This window comes from Apis cerana, linkage group LG4 (assembly GCF_029169275.1).
Source record: "Apis cerana isolate GH-2021 linkage group LG4, AcerK_1.0, whole genome shotgun sequence".
In the NCBI taxonomy this organism is placed as follows: Eukaryota; Metazoa; Arthropoda; class Insecta; order Hymenoptera; family Apidae; genus Apis; species Apis cerana.
The window spans coordinates 680,749-701,659 of NC_083855.1; the positions used below are offsets into that span (position 1 = coordinate 680,749).

General features: G+C 21.6%; 1 protein-coding gene across 3 annotated transcripts in view; it reads left to right on the forward strand.

Annotated features, from left to right (window-relative positions):
- LOC107998618 (zinc finger MIZ domain-containing protein 1) overlaps nt 1-20,332 on the forward strand; it is a 30,223-nt gene extending 9,891 nt beyond the window's left edge. Inside the window, exons 2-11 of one of the 3 annotated variants that reach the window (XM_062073474.1) lie at nt 9,865-10,293; nt 11,326-11,605; nt 11,774-12,097; nt 12,223-12,859; nt 13,057-13,403; nt 13,508-13,693; nt 13,786-13,928; nt 14,060-14,549; nt 14,741-14,968; nt 15,622-20,332. In XM_062073474.1, the coding sequence (XP_061929458.1) occupies nt 11,516-11,605; nt 11,774-12,097; nt 12,223-12,859; nt 13,057-13,403; nt 13,508-13,693; nt 13,786-13,928; nt 14,060-14,549; nt 14,741-14,968; nt 15,622-15,759 (2,583 nt within the window). In that variant the 5' untranslated portion in view covers nt 9,865-10,293; nt 11,326-11,515 and the 3' untranslated portion in view covers nt 15,760-20,332. The remainder of the gene's footprint in view (nt 1-9,864; nt 10,294-11,325; nt 11,606-11,773; nt 12,098-12,222; nt 12,860-13,056; nt 13,404-13,507; nt 13,694-13,785; nt 13,929-14,059; nt 14,550-14,740; nt 14,969-15,621) is intronic. The other 2 variants (XM_017057970.3, XM_017057969.3) reach the window with 2 other exon arrangements.
- Nucleotides 20,333-20,911: the final 579 nt, after the last annotated feature.

Below are 20,911 nucleotides of genomic sequence, written 5' to 3' on the forward strand. Positions count from 1 at the left end.
TCTTATTATTGGCCACCATTGTAAAGGCGAAACCTTTTTTTGTGTGCACATGGCTTTCCCACTTGGTATTCGAACGGAAGTTCTGCTTGGTCCAATCTTATAGTTTTCGACTTCTTTGTAACAGGCGACAGATGTTATTTCCGTTTATACATATACATATATTCTGTATTGCGCACGTGTCCATTTCGAACATGTAGAAGCGATCAAAGAAAAGTAACTGAAAGGAAACAAATCTTTGACTCTTCTTCGTGAATTGTGAATCAATTTAAACTTATATGGAATATTATTATTAATTTTTTTGATAAAAATTCAACATAAATAATAAACTTACTATTAATTTATATTTAAATTGTTATATATTTTTAATATTTTATTTAATAATTTATTCTTTAACAAATGTTTTAATCGAATTATATTTTCATTTTTCGCAATAAATAGAATATTTTATTTTATAACTTACTATATTTTAAGAATATTTAAGAATATTTTTAAGAATTGTGTAAGGAGATATTGATTATGATTATCTCCTTAGATATTGATTGTAAGGAGATATTATGATAATGATTTTTTTTATAATTCTTAAATTATTCATTAAAATTCGAAATTCGTATTAGATATTCGTATTTGAATCTATTCCTTTCCTATTCCCAAACTAACCTATTCCCAAACTATTTCCTTTCAAATATTTTATCATGATAACTGAAATATAATAGAATTTTTTATTTTTTTATTGATTTTAATTAAAAAAGCAATTTTAAAAAGATAGGAACAAAATCAACAATAACATCAAACAAATAAGCTTATAATTGCTAATGTAATCTGCTTGCGAGTTGTTTGTTAATTCAGTATAACAGTATAAATAGTATGTAATATTTTTGCGACTTGGAAGAAAAAATTTTCTTAAGAAAAATTCAAATTTGATTAGTTGATTTGACGAATCTAATATATTCATAGACGCATATAATTGACCGAAAGTTTCACAAATAAAATTATCTGTAGCGCTGTATATTGAATGAACAGGAATGTTATGCTCCCTTTCTATGCTCTATCTCATTTTTTGTCAACGAATTACATTATATTAATTATATTAAATTATCCAATATGGATCCAACATAATTGATAGTTTAATGATAATCATTAGCATGAGAATGAGAATCATAATCAATTGCATGAGAAACAAGAAATTATGTGTACCACATGCATAGAATATGTGATCATTTATTTTTGCATTATTTATATATATTATCTTAGTCTATAGAAATATTCAATTAAGTTTGAAAAAGCGTTTAAATATCGAATATATTCTTATATTCAAATTTAAAATAAATAAATATCCAGATATTTGGATATCTGAGCATAAATTTTATTGTTATATTTAAGGACATATTCAAAGCATTTATAAACTTAAGATTTAAGTATCCGTAAATATATATGATAATAATAAATATTATTATTCTATTATTATTCTATTTTTCTATATGGATGTGGAGAAAATAGAAAAATATGAATGCCAATTTTAATTCTTTAAGTAGAATTATATATTTTTTAATTCACTAATTCATATAATTTGTTGTTTCATATAAAATATATAATATAAAATATATATTATAAAAAATATTATAATTATAATATAATATATAAATATAATAATAATTTTATATTTTAAATAAAATGTATTAAATTATTTATGTAAAAAAATTATTACTTTAGACAATATTGTAACTTGAATTTTTTAAAATTTATCGTATGAAAGATAAGAAAGATAAGAAACAGAATAAGCTATATTTCTATCTGTTCATCTTTCTTCTTCGCATTATCAATTATTTATATTATGTTTAAATTAATATCAAAAATGTATAACAAATATCACATTTAAAATTAATATCTATCTATCTATAAAGAATTTAAACTTATATTCTTCGAATTCATAGAACGCGAAAATAAAATATAAAACAATTCTCATTAATTAATTAAACAATTAAAATTACAATAATATATAATATAATATTGATATTATTATCATTGTAACTTTATATTTTCATTGTTGTAATAATAAGATTTCCATGGATCGGAAGAAATGAAATTCTCTATGTATAAATGACATATGCATTAATGACAATATGATAATTTTTATTGAAGCTAAGTTTAATATTGATTAATACTGATTGAGGTATTTTAAACCTATTTTAATTCATAAAGAAATAACTTTTTGATCGATTTAATTGCAATTTGATCCATTACACCATTATATTATCTATCATCGCAATATATTTATATTAATAAAAAATGGCAATCATATACTTGTGCATATGCTATTGACAATATATATTATATACAATAGTATACTACAATACTATATACAATAGATATAATATATATATAAACAAAATTTTATATAATATTATCAATCTTTCTTTGTAAATGTCTCGAAAATTAAAATCGAGTAATGGTTACATATAAGAAAATATTGTTCAAAATTTTTTTCAATATATTGAAAAATCATCGAAATTGACATCTAAATAATTATCATATATATATTTTTTTATTTTGTGTTTATTTATATTTCATAGTTACTTTTTAGAGATTAACTCACAAATTCGTTTGAAAATATTTGAATTTTATTATCAAAATATTTAATATTGATCAATTATTAAGATATTTATAAATGTTATCTCAGTAATTTGTAACTGTTGATTTGGATCATTCATTGAGATTTGAATATTGCTTGCTATTTTTTCACTTTTGAATTATTTCCATTTAAAAAAGAAAAAAAAAATAAAACCATTAAAGATCATAATCGGTAATGTAATTCTGGGATATATCATAGAAATAAATTAAAATCATTTGCAAACGAGAGTATAATAACTGTCTTCAAATAACACATATAAAAAACATGCATATATTCATAATGCAAATCGATGTTGCTATAAAAGCGAAGAAGTTAAAACAATTTTTCTGAAGACATTTTATACGTTGTTCGACGATGCTTTTGTCGAAGCATTCTAACGGAAAAATCTATTCTGTTTAAATTTGAAATATCATGAATATTTACAAATGGTAGAATCTTTTTATGTAGCCGGAAACCGATGGGAAATTCTCTTTTAGCTGATTGACAGGCTCAGAAGAACAATATGTTATTTTTTTTAATTAAACTGATATTACTATTTTAGAAATCAGCTGCCGTTTCTGCTATATGCATTTCTCGTCAGAATTTTGTAAATTTATAAGATTCGTAGTAATAATAATTATTTTATATTTAATTTTCTTTTTTTTTTTTTCTAAAAAAAATTAATAAATTAAATTGTGATATAGGAATATTTCGATGCTTGATTTTTTTCTAATTGTATGATTAGTGATATAATATTTTTTTAACATATATTTCTTTTTTATTTTCTAATAAAATTATCTAATAATAGATAATTCAATGCGAGTACAAAGAAAAAAAATGAACAGAAATTTTAAAAGAAATCATTGTGTTGTTATATAGATATAATTTAAATTATATTTAATTCAATTATAATTGATATTTATTGTGTAAATAACGTAAATAAATTAATTTAAAATTCTTTGTTTAGTTAAAAAACTTGAATCGTGAAAATAGATTATTTTCGAAATATTATATTAAATAGTTTAAAACAAAAAGAGAAGAAACTCACTTATGTTATTAGTCATATGCAACTATATGATGTTAAAATCTGTATCCATTAATGCTTTCTTTTTTCTATGCAAACTTTTTGTATATCATAGGTAATTCATATTGTTAACAATAAAAATAAAAATATTTATTACAATGAAATTTGATAAATAATAAATATGTATGATAAAATCTTATTCGAAATTAATTTCTTTATCATAATTTTGGATTTTATATAGTTTATTTTTTCTATAATTTATATTTTCTACTTTTTATGCATTGTTTTTATCATAAAAATTATTCATAAAAAAATCAAATTTAACAATTTTATTTTTGATAGAAAATTCTATAGTCTAATGATCTGACAAAAAAAAATACATACATGTTTTTTAAGCGCACAATTTGTAATTATAAATGTTAGGAAAAAATTCTATATTTTTATCTATGTATTGCATAAAAGATAAGGATTTCCGTTTTTTATTTTTCAATATTCAAAATCAAAATTCTATATATCTTTTCTTGTCTTCCCTTCTCTTTTGTCTATCTACTTTTGCTTTTTAGATTTTTCTTCTAAAAAAGAAAAGAAAAAAAGAAGAAAAAAGGAATTCTTTTCACGATTTTCTTGGCTAGTTGACCTTGAATATATTTTTGTTTACATTTTGCAGTTTAGTGTTTGAGACCTTAAGACTCTCGAATCATTTTTCCCATCCTTCTTTCTACTTGTGTCCTGATTTTAATAATAGATTTAATATTGTGTATACATTTAGTATATTAATTTTTGTTCTTCTTGTGCATCTTTACTTACTTTAAAGGTTTAAAGGTATAAATCGGTTCAATAATGTTATGTATGATTACGTAGATTACTTTTATGCGTTCTTGATGAACAAAGTTTTTTAAACGTAACTTGTTGATGTTAATGCCGATTAATTGTATTTTATTATTTTATTCAATAGGAATTTCCATGTTTAACAATTTTAAAAAATGTAATTAAAATTTTTCAAAATTTAAAAATATTTAATTATTTTAATCTTTTTTAATCATATATTAAATAAAATCTTTCAATTTTTTTGAAAATATTAAGTTTTAAATTATTTTATTTTTACAATTTAAATTATTTCAATTATTTTAATTATCATATAGTCACAAATAAAATATCTTTATAAATGATAAAAGTAGTTAAAATTAGATGTAATTGAAATAAAATTTATATACAAATTCACAGTGTTGCTAACTTAGGAGAATGTTGTTATTATATATATTGATATACAATGACTGTGAAAGATTTTTTCTATTTTATTATTTTTGTACGAGGATTCTTCGATCGATATTATTTCCCTTCTCTGTCTCAATACATGTCGCCAATATTAATTATCTTCTTGACTTTTGTATGGAAAAATAATTCTTAAGCTAATTCGCATAAATATGCGAATAGTTTCGAAATAATGATTATTTTACATAATCATTATAATAAATATATATAAGAATAATACACATTATTATAATTAAAAAATTATATATTTAAAAAGATATAACCATTTCTATAAAATATTAAATTTATAATTATTAAATTAAATTATTAAATTATAAATTTCAGAATTTTTTATGCATATATAATTAATATAAAAATTAATATAAAAGTATTATTTTTAATTATTTTTTTTAATTATTTAATCTCTTAAACAATCTAAAAGATAATATTTATTTATTTGTCTTTTTAAACTGCATTATGAACATTGATGTATTTCCAAGAATTTTAAAAAATATTACTACTAATATCTATATTTTTTGATTTTTACAAAGAATTAAAAATCAACTTGTTTTTCTCTCATCAATTTTAATGAATTTGAGATAACATAAAACATTTTATTTCAAACAATTTATTTCTTTACATATAATTAATTTAAATTAGTTTTTGAATTACAAAAAATTTTTTGTAAAAAATCATTCTATTCATACAAATATATTTATCAAATATACTTATCAAAACTTAAAAACGATCTAACATGCATCTAATATGTATATATGGTGAATTTATCGAAAGTCTAGTTTCTTTTCTTTTCTTCTCTCTAATTCAGAAAAAATAAATTTATTATTCACATTTATTTTTTACAATTCAAATAATCGGAGGTTGCAAAATTATACAATAAAATATCTCAACTATGATAAAATATTTCTAAATACTATCAATATATATTTCAAAAAATTGTAAATCAATTATGAAAAAAAATAACTTTATAATTTCAAATACATATATATAATATATACATACAATATTATTAATAATATTAATAATTTAATAATGATAATAATGATAAAATCGGCGAAAAAAGAGGCAAATGAACTAAAATAAAATTTAATAAATTTAATATTATAAAATTGTTTATGAAAATAATCTTAAATATTTTATTTCTTTTTTTTAAGAAAATAAGAATAAATAAAATATATAAAATATATAAAAAGTCGAAATATATAAACTCAGTCGAAATTTTTTATAACAGGAATTTTAAATTTGAAAGTGACTTAATACATTTCGGTTTTCTATTAAATATTTCATTTGCATTCATTCGGACATTTTACTTCTTATATCTTTCCTATATCTTTTCTATTTTATATCTTTTCTATCTTTCTTATATATATACTTTCTTATATCTTAAATATTTAACGAATTACTTAAATTTACTTAAAATTACTTAATATTTGTTAAATTTTTCTTTTTTTTTATAATTGCATGATTTATATGTAAAGATTTTTGTTGCATATCAAATGGATTCTAGTTGACGAAATATTGACATTCGAGAATAGAAACCCGTTTTATAGAGAGTTCTATCCTTCCTCGATTACCATTTAGAGGGGAAGATAAAGAGGAGAAAAGGAATATACAATCAGAATAAGGGAGAATAATCTGCCGAAGGGAAAAGGCATCAATTTCTCCCTTTTTTTGCTCTCTCTTTTTTTTTTCTTCTAGAATTGTATTCAGCCTAAATTTAAAAGAGAAATTGAACTTGATGTCAATTTTCATGTCCATTTTACATATATTATGTATATATATACACATATGCACACAAAATGCTTGGAATTCTAATAAAACAATAATAAATAAATGAAAATAGACAAACAATTGCATTATTTATTATTATTATATATATTCTTTAAATCATTTATTCGACTCTTATAATATCTTTGCAATATCTTTTTGCTCAATTTTATGACAATATTAATTGTAATTGTCTATATATGCTATTTATTTATATATAAGAGTGAAAATGTAAAAATTAAATATTTTTAATAATATTTAATTATATTTATTATAATATATATTAAATTATGGAATTGGAATGATTTTTTTTAGTTCATATAGGTAGGGTTAAAAAACTTCTTAAATAACAATTTTTAAAAATATCATTTAATGTTATTAATTCTTTGATGAATTATCTTATGCATATCATATATCTTAACATATCACATATAACATAACATATATGTATATTGATATATGTATTGATATATTAATGTATATTGTATAATTAATGTATATAATATAATTAATATTATAATTAATATTACATTATATTAATATAATGTATAATATTAATGTATTGAATTTGGATATTTTAAAAAATTATTATTTGAAAGTTTTTAATGCATATTAATCGAACATATAGGAAGAAAATTCTCTTTCGTTTTAGTGACAAGAAAAGACATTTTCTTTTCCGTTGATTTTAAAAACTAATAGGATCAAATGAGCGTAAAAGAAAATTATTTTTCAGATGATTACTGATAACATTTTTTTATTTTATTTTTAATAATAAAAAATTTCCTTTCATCTACTAATTATAACAATGACTATCTTTCAACATTTGTCTTGATATAAATTCTTGCTCTAATGTAAAATTCTAAATTTCTTTCAAATTTATTGATAGAATTGTAATAAAAATTTCAATAAATTTTAATTCTTTTAAGACATTTTTTTATAAATATTGACTAAATTTAAATAAAATTGAAAATATCTTTATGAAATATTGTAATTATGTATTATTATAATTAATAATATTATAAGATATTATAATTATTTTATATTTACTATTTTATTTTATTGTAAAATATTTTAAAAAAAGAAAGTATATAAATATAGATATTACTTTTACAATTTTCAATTATTAATTTATTATAATCTTATATGTTAGAAGGTAAAATTGTTATTTTATAACATTTAATAAAAAGCAAATATTCATAAATTTGTGTTTTGTTAAAACCATAAAATGATTGTTTATTCTATAAATCTTATAAATTTCTTCTATAAATAAGTTTATCAAGATCATAATCAGTAATGTAATTTATGCTATTGAAACAGATTGATCAAGATATAAAAACTCTATTATATTATGTTTCATATAAAAATATTTATTATATTAAAAATTTTTAATATAATTAATATAATTGATATAATTTATAATATAATATAAATAAAATAATTAATATAATTAATATTTTTTTAAAATTAAAACTATATATATTATAAATTATAAATATAATAAATAATATAATAAATATAATAAAACATATATAACAATACATATAACAATTTTAGATATGTTAAATTTTTTAATTAAATAAATAATTTTAAAAAGTTAAACAAATAATCATAATAAATGTGTGAGAGTAATCTATTTAAATTTGTATACGATTGAAAATATTTGAACATTTTAAAGTATAAAATCAAAGGACAGAAATATATTTATCTTTTTCAGTTATTAATTTAAATATTATAAATAAATATTTTCAGTTATTTTATTATTACACGCGCATGCATAAAAATTTTGATGTGCATATGGAAATATGATATCACGAAAGATAATTTCAAAAAATATAATGCATTCTTTCATGTAATTTTCCAAGTTTCAAACATTATGAATATTAAAGAAATATCATATTTTTGTTCATTTCTTTTATGTCTTTATGTAATTTCCCTTAAGTACCATTATTATTCCAAATAATATATTAAATGAATTATTAATAGAAGTTTTTAATCAAATTTAGAAATATATAAAGCATTTCTTTAATAATAATATTAATTATTATATTAATTATTATATTACAACATATTATTTGTAAAAGATTTATATCCTACATATAATTTTATACAATTGATATAAATAAAATAAAAAATATATAGTACATACATAATTAATTAAAAATTTAATAAAATTCTAAAAAATTTTAATGGCTGATCGATACGAAATCTGGAGGATTAAGATAAGAAATAAAAGATAAAGGATAAGAGAAAAAGATTAGAATAAAAAACTTTTAAATATTATACATTAAATTCCATATAGATATAATTATCTTTGTTTAAATTCTTTGTAAAAATTATATTATTTATATGAAAAATTGTAAAAATTTATTCTTCCATGGAAATTTTTAAATTCTTTTAAATTCTGATTTTAAAAAACAATATACAAGATTGTTTCTATTCAAAACATAATAATAATAATTACACACATACGAATATTTTTATACATAAACTGATTTTTTTTACATTTTTTTTCATTTGTATTTGATATTTAATAAGTCAATATTTAATTTTTTAAAAACTAGTGATTAGATTTTTGATGAATTGTAGTGAATTGATATAAATTGATAAATAGATGGAATATTCTATAGATATTAAGACTTATGTGTAGTTAGGTTAGGTTATCATCTATTCAATATTTGATAATAATTATTATTATTGTATTAGTAATTTTTAGACAGCATTCAATGCGATAATATTGGTTGCATATATAATTTTTAATATCGTATCGTATCGAAAGTTTTTTTATTTCAGAAATTCCAAAAAATATAAATATTCGAAGTTAAAAAAATGTTAGATTTAAAATCTATTTTTCCAAATTTCATATCAATTCGTGATTGAAATTGAAACTTTCGTTAACTATAGTCAACTTAACTATAGTCAAAAATTTTTATTATAAATTCCAATTTCATGACAAAATATGAACTTAGAAATACATCGAAAGAAAATTATATATACGAAATCTAAAAATTCGAACATACAAAGTTTTGAAAATTATGTAAAATTCTATTTATAAATAATTACAGTTATTAATTAATAATTGTAGATTATTAAATAAAAATTGAAATAATAGCATAAAAAATTATCAAGCAATTAATATTTATAGAAAAAAAAATTAAATAGGTTTTCTGAACTTGAGCCGTGATATTTCCGTTTACAGAGAAGTTAGAAGATTCGCGATACCATCGAGATTTTTCCCATCTGGGTATCGAACAAGTTGAAAATGATCGTGCAAAGCACGTTGGTTCCCGGGACACGATGGCAAACGGTGTTTGTAGCAGAACGGCATTATAAGCGCAGAGAGCAGCAGTGTGTGAATAGCGAGCACGTGCATTTCCCACAGAAAACCAATAGGGGCCTTGGCCAGCTGGGAATATGAACGGTGCGCACAGAATTCTGTCTTTCGATCTTTTGGGGTATACGCGACTTAAAATGAGAATGAAGGCTGTTTGAAAGAACGAACAATGTTCGGGCCTTGGAATGTATCGATAGAAAGGCACAACAAAGCGTCCGATTTCCTTTCCTATATTTTAAATGTAATTTTGTGCCTGTAAAATAAGAAAAGGCTCTGATGGAATGGTAGCGACAGGTAAATCGATTTTAGAAGAAAATTAGAAAAAGAATTTAAAAAAAAAATTCGGTTTGATTTTCGTTTTTTTTTTCATATATTCTTTCTTATTTGATGTAAAATAACAAGAAATAAATTAAAAATAAAAAGAATAAATAACTTTTAGTTTTTTTAACAAAATTATTTTAAGTTATATTATTGAATTAAAGTGGCATGCTTGAATATTATTCTATATTTTTTGGTTTCGTTCATTTTTTTCTTTTTTTTTATTATAATGATATTAATTATTACAATACTTTTACATATTTAATATTTTAAATAAACCGAGATAGTTGATCTCAAATGTTATAATGCAATTAATGACGCACTTTCCATATTTCTATTTTGCAATTGTTTAAAATGCTTTAAATGTTTTTGAAACTTTAATTAATTAATTAAATAATTAAATAATTAATTAATTAATTAAATGATTCTATAAAATAACTAATTATGGTTATTAATTTAATAAATTAATATTAAAATTGTTGATAATTGTATGTCTTAAATAACAATGATTTTAAATTGATGATTTCAAATAATTCAATGATCATGAATAACTGATGTACATTATTGCCGCATCGTGGAAAATAAAGAACGAAGTTACAATTGGACAGAAAAATTCAAATATGAATGTGACTTATATGTTTATTTTTTATTTCTGCCTATCATTTATTCATTAATTTATATTTTAATATGATTAAATTAATTAATTAAATTAAATTTAATAAAAATTCTTTTTTAAAATTTATTTTTTTTTTGCATATATGCATTTTTTTGACAAAAATTATATTAAAATCATAAGGATGCAAATAGATTTAAAAATAAAATTCTTAAGAATTATTTTTCACTAGTAGACATTAAGAGTAAAAATTCAAAAATGATTGATATTTTCAATATAATTATCTATTAAAAATAATTTTCGAGAATATCTCTTAAGAGTTTTATTAAAATATATTTATATCTTAAAATATATCATTTTCATAAAAGTTAATTTTAAAAAATCTTTTTTTACAGTATCTCGGTTTTTATTGAAACGCCCGTAATACGCGACACGCGTTTGTCGTTTTCATCAAACCTAGTTTCAAAAAAACCATCAACAACGGCGGCGATCGGCGTTGGGGTGCAACCCGTGTTATCATCCGGCTATCATAGCACGGTGCCACCCCAGAACGGGGGTGGTGGTTCGACATTTAGTGCCGCGGCGATGGTGGCAGCTGCCACCGCTACGGCCACCGCCACAGCCAGCGTGGTGGCCATGCAGGATCGCCAAGACATCCCTTCTCAATTTAATCAAGTATTATTTTCATTTGTACATTTATTTTTTTAGAAATATGATTGATTTTTAAGTTCAGTTTTTTTTTTCTTGCGTTTATTTTAAGAGAAAAATAATTTTATTATTTACCATTGTAAATACATGATAAAAAAGTATATATTTAAATATTATTTTATTCGTTGATTATAGATGCAAAGCCAACATGGAATACCCCATCAAACATATAACGCAGGGTATGCCCAAAGAGGACCAATGGCCGGAATGGGGCCAGTCGGAATGAACAACTTCAATAGTATGGGCACGATGAGTCCAATGCATTCTATGAATTCCATGAATTCGATGAACAGTATGAATAGTATGAACTCGATGAATCCTATGTCGATGGGAGGTATGAACGGTATGAATAGTATGAACGGAATGACTCCCATGAGCTCTATGAGTAACATGGGTAATATGGGCATGAACAATATGATGGGACCTAACAATATGCAAATGAATAAGATGAGCATGCAAGTATGTAAAATTTTATAATTTTTTTTATATTTTAGATCTATATAAAATAGAATTATCGATTCAATATTATAGATGCATTATCTTAATTTTCCATTTGATGTATCTTAATTGATATATATTTACAGGCTCAACCTCATCAAGGCTATCCAAGGAGATTAGCACCTTATCCAAATCCTGCTATGCATATGGCACAAAAGAGACAACAAAATCCATATTCAAATCCAAATCCAGCTGCGATGCAACCAGCCTTCAATGGCATGTCATCATCGCAATATCCGGCCAATTATCCTGCTGCAGCAAGGCCGAACTTTCAACCTCAGTATCAGCCTATGCAAAATATGAATCCATCAGCTGCTGGTTTTGGGCCTAACTCTATGATACGGAGTAGTAATATGAGGCAAACTACGCCTTCATATACTCCCAATCAAACTGCGAGTAACCAATATTATAATAGCAATGGTATACCAGTTAGTATGGGACCTACAACAGTTGGAAATCAATTTGTTGGTCATCAACCAAACTCAGGATATGCTGGTAATACATCTTCGTATGGTACAGCTGGTGTTGCAACCAGTCAATATCAACAAGATGTTGCATCAATGAGAACGACAGGCGCAGGGAGTTTAAATTATCAACATAGTCCTATTCCTGGTAATCCAACTCCACCATTGACGCCAGCCACCAGTATGCCTCCCTATATCAGTCCAAATCCAGATATTAAGCCTAATTTCAATGAAATAAAATCACCAATTAATATTCAGAGTAAGTTGAAATATTTTTACTATTATTTTAATAATGAAATAAATTTAAAATTATATTAAAAATATTTAATTATGAACACTTTTATTTTTTAATCAACTTCGATTATATTTATTTTTTACAATTATAAATGTTTTAACCTTTTATTTAGATTTAAATAAATTAGGATATTGATGAATTATTTTTTTTATTGTGCACAGAAGATGATGAATTACGATTAACATTCCCCGTAAGGGATGGCATTATTCTTCCACCCTTCCGCTTAGAACATAATCTGGCTGTAAGCAATCATGTTTTTCAATTAAAACCCACGGTACATCAAACATTGATGTGGCGATCCGATCTGGAACTGCAACTCAAGTGTTTCCATCATGAAGATAGACAAATGAATACAAATTGGCCAGCAAGTGTACAAGTCTCTGTGAATGCTACGCCATTAGTTATCGATCGTGGTGAGAATAAAACATCTCATAAGCCTTTATACCTAAAGGACGTTTGTCAACCTGGAAGAAATACGATACAAATTACTGTATCGGCATGTTGTTGTGTAAGTTTTTTTTATAATTATTCATATTTTATATTATTATATTGTTTTAAAACTTAATTTTTATAAAAGAAAAATAAATAAATTTTTTTTTAATTTGTTCACAGTCTCATTTGTTTGTACTTCAATTAGTTCATCGACCAAGTGTAAGAAGTGTACTTCATGGACTATTACGTAAAAGATTACTTACAGCAGAGCATTGTATTACTAAAATTAAACGAAATTTTAATAATACCATTTCAAATAATGGTATACAATCGGAGAAAGATGTCGTAGAACAAACAGCACTAAAGGTAAACATTCAAGAGCATATATTTAAAACTATAACATCTATAACTATATCTATTTTTTAAATTAATTATTTATATAAATAATTTTTTTATAGGTATCCTTAAAATGTCCTATTACTTTTAAACGTATTACACTGCCAGCTAGGGGACATGATTGTAAACATATTCAATGTTTTGATTTGGAATCATACTTACAATTAAATTGTGAACGAGGATCTTGGCGATGTCCTGTATGCACGTAAGTTATTTTCTAACAATTTTAGATTTAATTATGAAAAAAAAAAATTATTATATATTATATTATATTTATTATATTATTATATTTATATTATATAATTTAATTTTATTTATATTATATATTATATATAGAAAACCTGCACAATTGGAAGGTTTAGAAGTTGATCAATATATGTGGGGTATTTTAAATACTCTGAACACTGCAGAAGTAGAAGAAGTTACGATAGATTCAATGGCAAATTGGAAACCGGCAAAAAATTTAACTAATATTAAATCAGAAGAAGAAAGTGATTGCAAAAGAATGACAAAGGCAATGTCACCTGGAAGTATGAATATGCCTACTATGAATAATTGGGATATGAATCAAGCAATGAGTCCATACATACCACCTGATATGAGTAGTATTGTGAGCGGTTCTATGATGAATAATACTTCAACTACGTATGGAAATAATATCAATCATCGGAATTCATCGGGAGGATCTTTTGATATTAATTCTGGGACGAACACGAATACTAGTAATGATTATACTAATGGAGCACAAGGACCTCTTTCACACTTAAATGAATCAGTGAATTCTTTAGATCCTCTTAATGCTATGGAAAAATCACTTAATGATCAGGTATGTTATAAATTTATAATATAGAATTATTGAACTTTATAATTGCATGCAATACAAACTAATTATATAATATAAAACGATATAACTAATATAATAATTAAACTAATAATAATATTAAACTAATTATTATTATAACTAATTAAATATTTTATTATTCCTATATATTTATTTTATTAATATTTTATTCCTAGATGCCACATACACCTCATACACCTCATACGCCTCATACGCCACATACACCAGGTGGTGGAAATAGTGGTCCACCAAGTGTTCCTCCAGCATCCCAGGAATCTACTGGAAATCTTAATACATCTGGTAATACAAACATAAACAATGATACTGCGGATATACCATCGGATTTAAATTTTGATCCAGCTGCAGTAATAGATGGTGAGGGTACAGGTCAAGAAGCTCTAAATGTAAGTAATAATTTTAATATTTTTAATATTTAAATATTTTGACATTTATATAAAGTTAAAATTTAATTTAGGATTTATTTATTTTTTTTTTATATATTTTTTTATTAATCAATAGATTTTGAATAGAATGCAAAAATATCAATTTTAATTTCTTAGAAATTGTTGATATTAAAAATTTAGTTTAATTTAAATATAATAATCTATATTGATCTACTTTACATAAAAGATAAAATACAAAACAAAAAAAAAATATATAAAACAATTCTTAAAATTGAATGTAAAACAAATTTGATTTCAACAAATAAAAATTTAATAACAATTTTATTTAGAATGTATAGAAAAGACTACATTATCTACAGCTCTCTAATATATCAAAATATAGAGTATGTTTTTTAATCTGTTTTTTATCTTTACTATAACATATATTTATTTCATCTGTGTAATTATTTATCTTATTAAACATGTATCAAGAATGCATTTATAAATATTAAAAAATATTATATTTTTGGATTTTATTCATAAATTTATCAAATTATAAAAAAAATAAATAAAAAATAAATGGTTTCCTAAATTAAATTTCAACCTTGAATAACTATTTATAATTTTTATAATGTGTGTATTCATTATTTATTTTTTATTATGTTATATTATAGCTCTTGCCAGATAATGTTGTGGATCCAATGGAATTACTTTCATATCTAGATCCACCAGATCTGAATACTCCACCCAGTAGTGGCGCTAGCAGTGGTAATCCTTCATCAAGTGATGATATATTAGCTCTTTTCGAATAAAAGTTAATGGGCATCTCATAAGAGAAATAATCAAATTATGACCCTGATCTTAAGGAACAAAATGATATCAACAAGTTTGCATCCTAATACAGATATATTTCTAATTGAATGAAATTATTTGTAGTGAACAATTTCAAAAATTGGGGTCATTATTGGGTGCTCTCACCTAATTCAATGGTACAAAAAATCTTAGCTCTAATTATAATATTCCTATCGACAAAGTTAGGGCATATTATTAGATTTAAAGACAATGACTTTTAATTAATAGGTAAAACAAAATATGTAATAATGCTTCTTGGTAAAGATGTTATTGCATGGATAATATTACTTCTTGATCATTCAAAATTTTTATTTCTAAATCGTTAAAAATAAATATAGTATTGTACCGAACATATATTTCAGATTATTGCAATTACATCATAATTATATTAATTATGCTCAAAAACATGATACTTGAATTTTTTAATATCAAATATAGAATATTTTATATTAATAATATTATATATTAATGTTATAAAAAAATGTTTGTTTGATAAATGTGCAATACGATTAATTTACGTACATTTTATACACATTACACATATATTTTATCGCATACATTTTATATATTCATTTATTTTTAATTCCAAAATAAGTTTTTACTTAGGTAATGTTCAAAAAATATATAATAGAATAAGATTTATTGTGTTTGATACAATGAATTGATAACTTTTAACTTGATTTGCATAATGTAATAGATTTTTAATAAATTTTAAAAAGTCGTATAGCACATTTATAAAATCTTATATATTGAAAAAATAGATTTTGAAGTCAATATATATACAACATTGGAATAATTTTAGAAACCTATTTATATTGATATACATTACTATTATAAAGTATCATACATACATATTATTAAAATGATTCTAACAAATTTATGATTTTGGAATATTTGTTTAAAAAAATATACGTCTCTGTTGTTATAAAGACTTCATTATGTTTAAAATTTTCCTTGCAATATAATCTTTACTTCAGAACCGGTCTACTCGCATTCAAGGCTATGATGGACCTACATCACAACAGAATTATAATTGTACACTTGTAAATAAGTTTTAATTAAAAAAAAATAGATAGAATATTCATCTGTTGTGAATTACTCTGCTTCTTGATGGATATAGCGTATATAGTGTTCCTTTCCTTTAGATGATTAGACAACAGATGAAGAAAAATCGAGGGCGTATCGGGCTTCACACTGGAAATTAAGATGTATCTCTTGAACTTTTTTTTAAAAAAATATATAATTCAAAATATTTAAATTATGTTTCATAAAATATTTTTTTTTATTTTTTATTCTATTCATAGTAAATATTATAATTTTTATTTATGTGGAAATTAACTTGATGTTAAATTTATTAATGAAATTAAAATTTTTATCATTAATAATATTATATATAAAATTTAATATATTATATATAATATTATATATAATTATATTAAAAAAAAATAAATTAAAAAAAAATATCCAAGAAAATATTTAATTTTTTCTTTTTCATTACAAAAAATATTTTTATTTTTTAAAAGATTTCATTAAATTATTATAATATGAGAATAACAAAATATTTTTTATACAATATAAAATCTTTACTCAAAACTTATTTGTGTGTATATATATATATATATATATATATATATATATATATATATGTATATGTATATACAAAATGTTAACATATTTATGAGATATCTTTGAAAGATTGATTTTAAAGAAGAAAAAGAATATAAAAATTGATATAAAAAAATTAATTATTAACTAAAGCTTTTTTTTTTAAATTAAGTTATAAATAAGTTATAAATATATAATAAATAAATAATTGAAGTACAATAAATGAAATAAGAGAGAAAAAAAGTGAAACTGCTTTTCCATTACATTGCACTTTGTTTTTATCTCTTATATCTTCATTTAACAAAAACTTAAATTATTTACAATTTAATAAATATTTGCCATCAATATTTATATCAACTTTTTTATTTTGATCTTTATAATACATTTTCCAAAGATATTTTACAAATATATTAACAATCTATATACATTATATATAGTATATAGAATTTATTTTCACATTTTAATTAGTTAAAAAAATTTATATTAATAATTATTTTAATAATTATGTTAATAACAAAGTATGTATATCTCTTATTCTATTTATGATTTTTTTATTAAAAAATTTTTTTATTAAAAATAGAAACAATTTTATATTATTTTATATTATTAAAACAAATAAATTTACTAAAATTGAATAATAAATTATAAAAAAAAATAAATTTTATGAGAAATAAACTTTTGAAGAATTGAAAGAAGAATTATTAAAGAATTAGTATGAGAAAATAAATTCTATATAACGAAATTAGCACAAATTTTCAAAAGAACTGATTTTCGCTTAATGAAGATAAAAAACTATATGTATGATACTACTGCCAGAGTGAAACCGCCCATGGCCCCCAGCTTACATAGTAATTATTACATTTATATCTTTTGTGATTAAAAGAGAAAATATATACTTAAAGTGATTCATGTAGATTATACAAATTTTATATAAAAATGTATTTATATTCCAGTGTGCAACAATAGCGCACATTGACGAATTAGATGCGGTCAAGTTTCTATTCATATAACTTAATTATAATATTATTAATAATACGATAATAATACTTAATTAAGCGAGATTATTGTATATTACTTGTATATATGATAAATAGATTAATAATATAAGAAAAGTGGCAGATACTTATTGGCCAGTTATAATAATAAAATAATTATCTTAATTATTTCTCAGAACCAAAACATACAAGCATTGTATGAGAATACTTTAAAATTAGAAAATAAAACATGTAAATGAATATAGGATAATAACAGTTCAAATATTGCACTGTTATTTCTAATAGAATTATTACTTACTTATTAAAGACATAATTATCAAAAAAGTTTATTCAAATTATAAGCTTTACTTAGGATTGCCAGAAAGTAGGCACGTGCAACATTGTTGCAATTGTATATAGACAATGTCTACCTATACCTACTTAATAATATCCTAAAAATACATGATACATGGTCTTGGTTTACAAGTTGTAGAGTTTTATAAATATCTGGTAAATTAGCACAATATTTTTAATTTTTATCAAAAGATATGAATATATATTAAATAATATATGAGAAGAAAAATAAGGATAATAAATATCAAACTTAAAATATCAAACTGTGGTATTAGTTAATTAAATTATATATTTCATAATCAATTTTGCTCATTTAAATATAAACAATTTTGTACTGAAGAAATCTAACTTTTACAAAGGAATATTAATAATTAAATTACATATTTGCAACATATATATTTTCAAATCAATTTCAATTTTAATCTAATAATATTTCAGATTATTATGAATCTCTACAACTTTATAATTATATACCTATTTATCTATTGTTAGGAGGCCTATGATTTGAACCTACAATGCGTCGCAAAAGACTTAAATGATCAAATGTCATGTGTGTTGTCTTGTCCAAGACCTGAAAAGTTTCACTAAGAAAATAAAATATTTTCATGTAATATGACACGGCTGTACCTACTTATGGCATATTGAATGTATTCAATGAATCCAATGAAGCTTAAAGCTGTTAATAAGCATTTATAGACGAACAATAATTTCATTTTGTTATATTGATATGTATATTATTAAATTCCTTAAAAATTTAATGTTAGTTTAGATAATCAGTTTTAAATATTATACATATTATAAATATTCATAACTTTTTTAATTATTCACAAAAACTGGACATGGACCAACTTTTGATTATACATGGGATTTATAGTAATCGATTAAATTTTGGAAGTAAAAAAAAGTGTTCGTATATTTTGAGTATCTAAAACATCAAAAGCTGTGCAATTTGCTTTAACATAATTTCATAAATATAAAAATATAGAAATGTTTTAAGCATTGCCAAAGAAAATAGAAATTGAAACTATATAATAACCGAAAGAACTTAGTTGTAATCACAATTATAAGTTAAACAGGATAAAAACGGTCACAATTTTACTAACGAAATTAGAAAAAAAAACTTTCGTTATTAGATAATTATTCTCTTCAATTATATAAAAAGACATAAGTTAGTTATATAATTAATTAGTATTGTGTTTTGGAGATATTTCAAGTTTCTTTTTTTTATTTCAGTAAATTATGTGACCAATTTTTATTCTACTAGTAACAATGTTTTTATATCAATAAGATTTTTATAAATCTACAATTATTACCTGAAGTTTTTCATAAATTGTTCAAACATTTCATAGATAAATCATAATGTTATATTAATCAATATACAGAGTATATGTATTTATCATAATCGCCATAAGTGATTGGTACAGATTTGTGTAAGAATAAAGAATAATACAAAAGTGTACGTTATAAAAAATACTAATATCATTGGTTGCATTCATGTAAAAAATTTTAATACACAAAGACCAGTTTATAATATGTATGACAGACATCACATTGTTTCTCGATAACAGTTAGAAACATTCAATAAAAAAGTCATAAAATATTGAACGTTTTATATCCTTTTTAGATCATTTTTCCTATAGATCAATTTATTGAAGAAAATATATTTTAAAAACAAAATTATTGCAAATAAATAAAATTTTTATGAAGTAAAACGAATTATTGTTATATTATGCAACAAGACATTCAATAAATTCATCTTGTATTAAAGAATAAGAACAATTTTTATATTTTTTTTAATTGTGATTCATAACATAAATAATATATATCCACAAAAAAGATTACTTTTATTTTATTTAAGATTACTTAATAAAAATTACTTTTATAATTTATATTATTTAATTTGAATTTAATACTTATTTATATTTATATTAGATTATATTGAATTTATATTTATATTATATTGAATTTTATAATTATTTGAAATAACTAAAAAATTAAATTTTACTTATTTTTAGAATATAATTCTTATTTTAAAAATAAAATTATCTTAATAAATGTTTTATATTCTTATTATTTTAAATTATATTAAAAAGATAAAAATTTTGATAAAATTTGAGATGCATAAAAATTTTAATACAAGATGTCATAACAAATAATAAGAATAAATTACAAATATAAA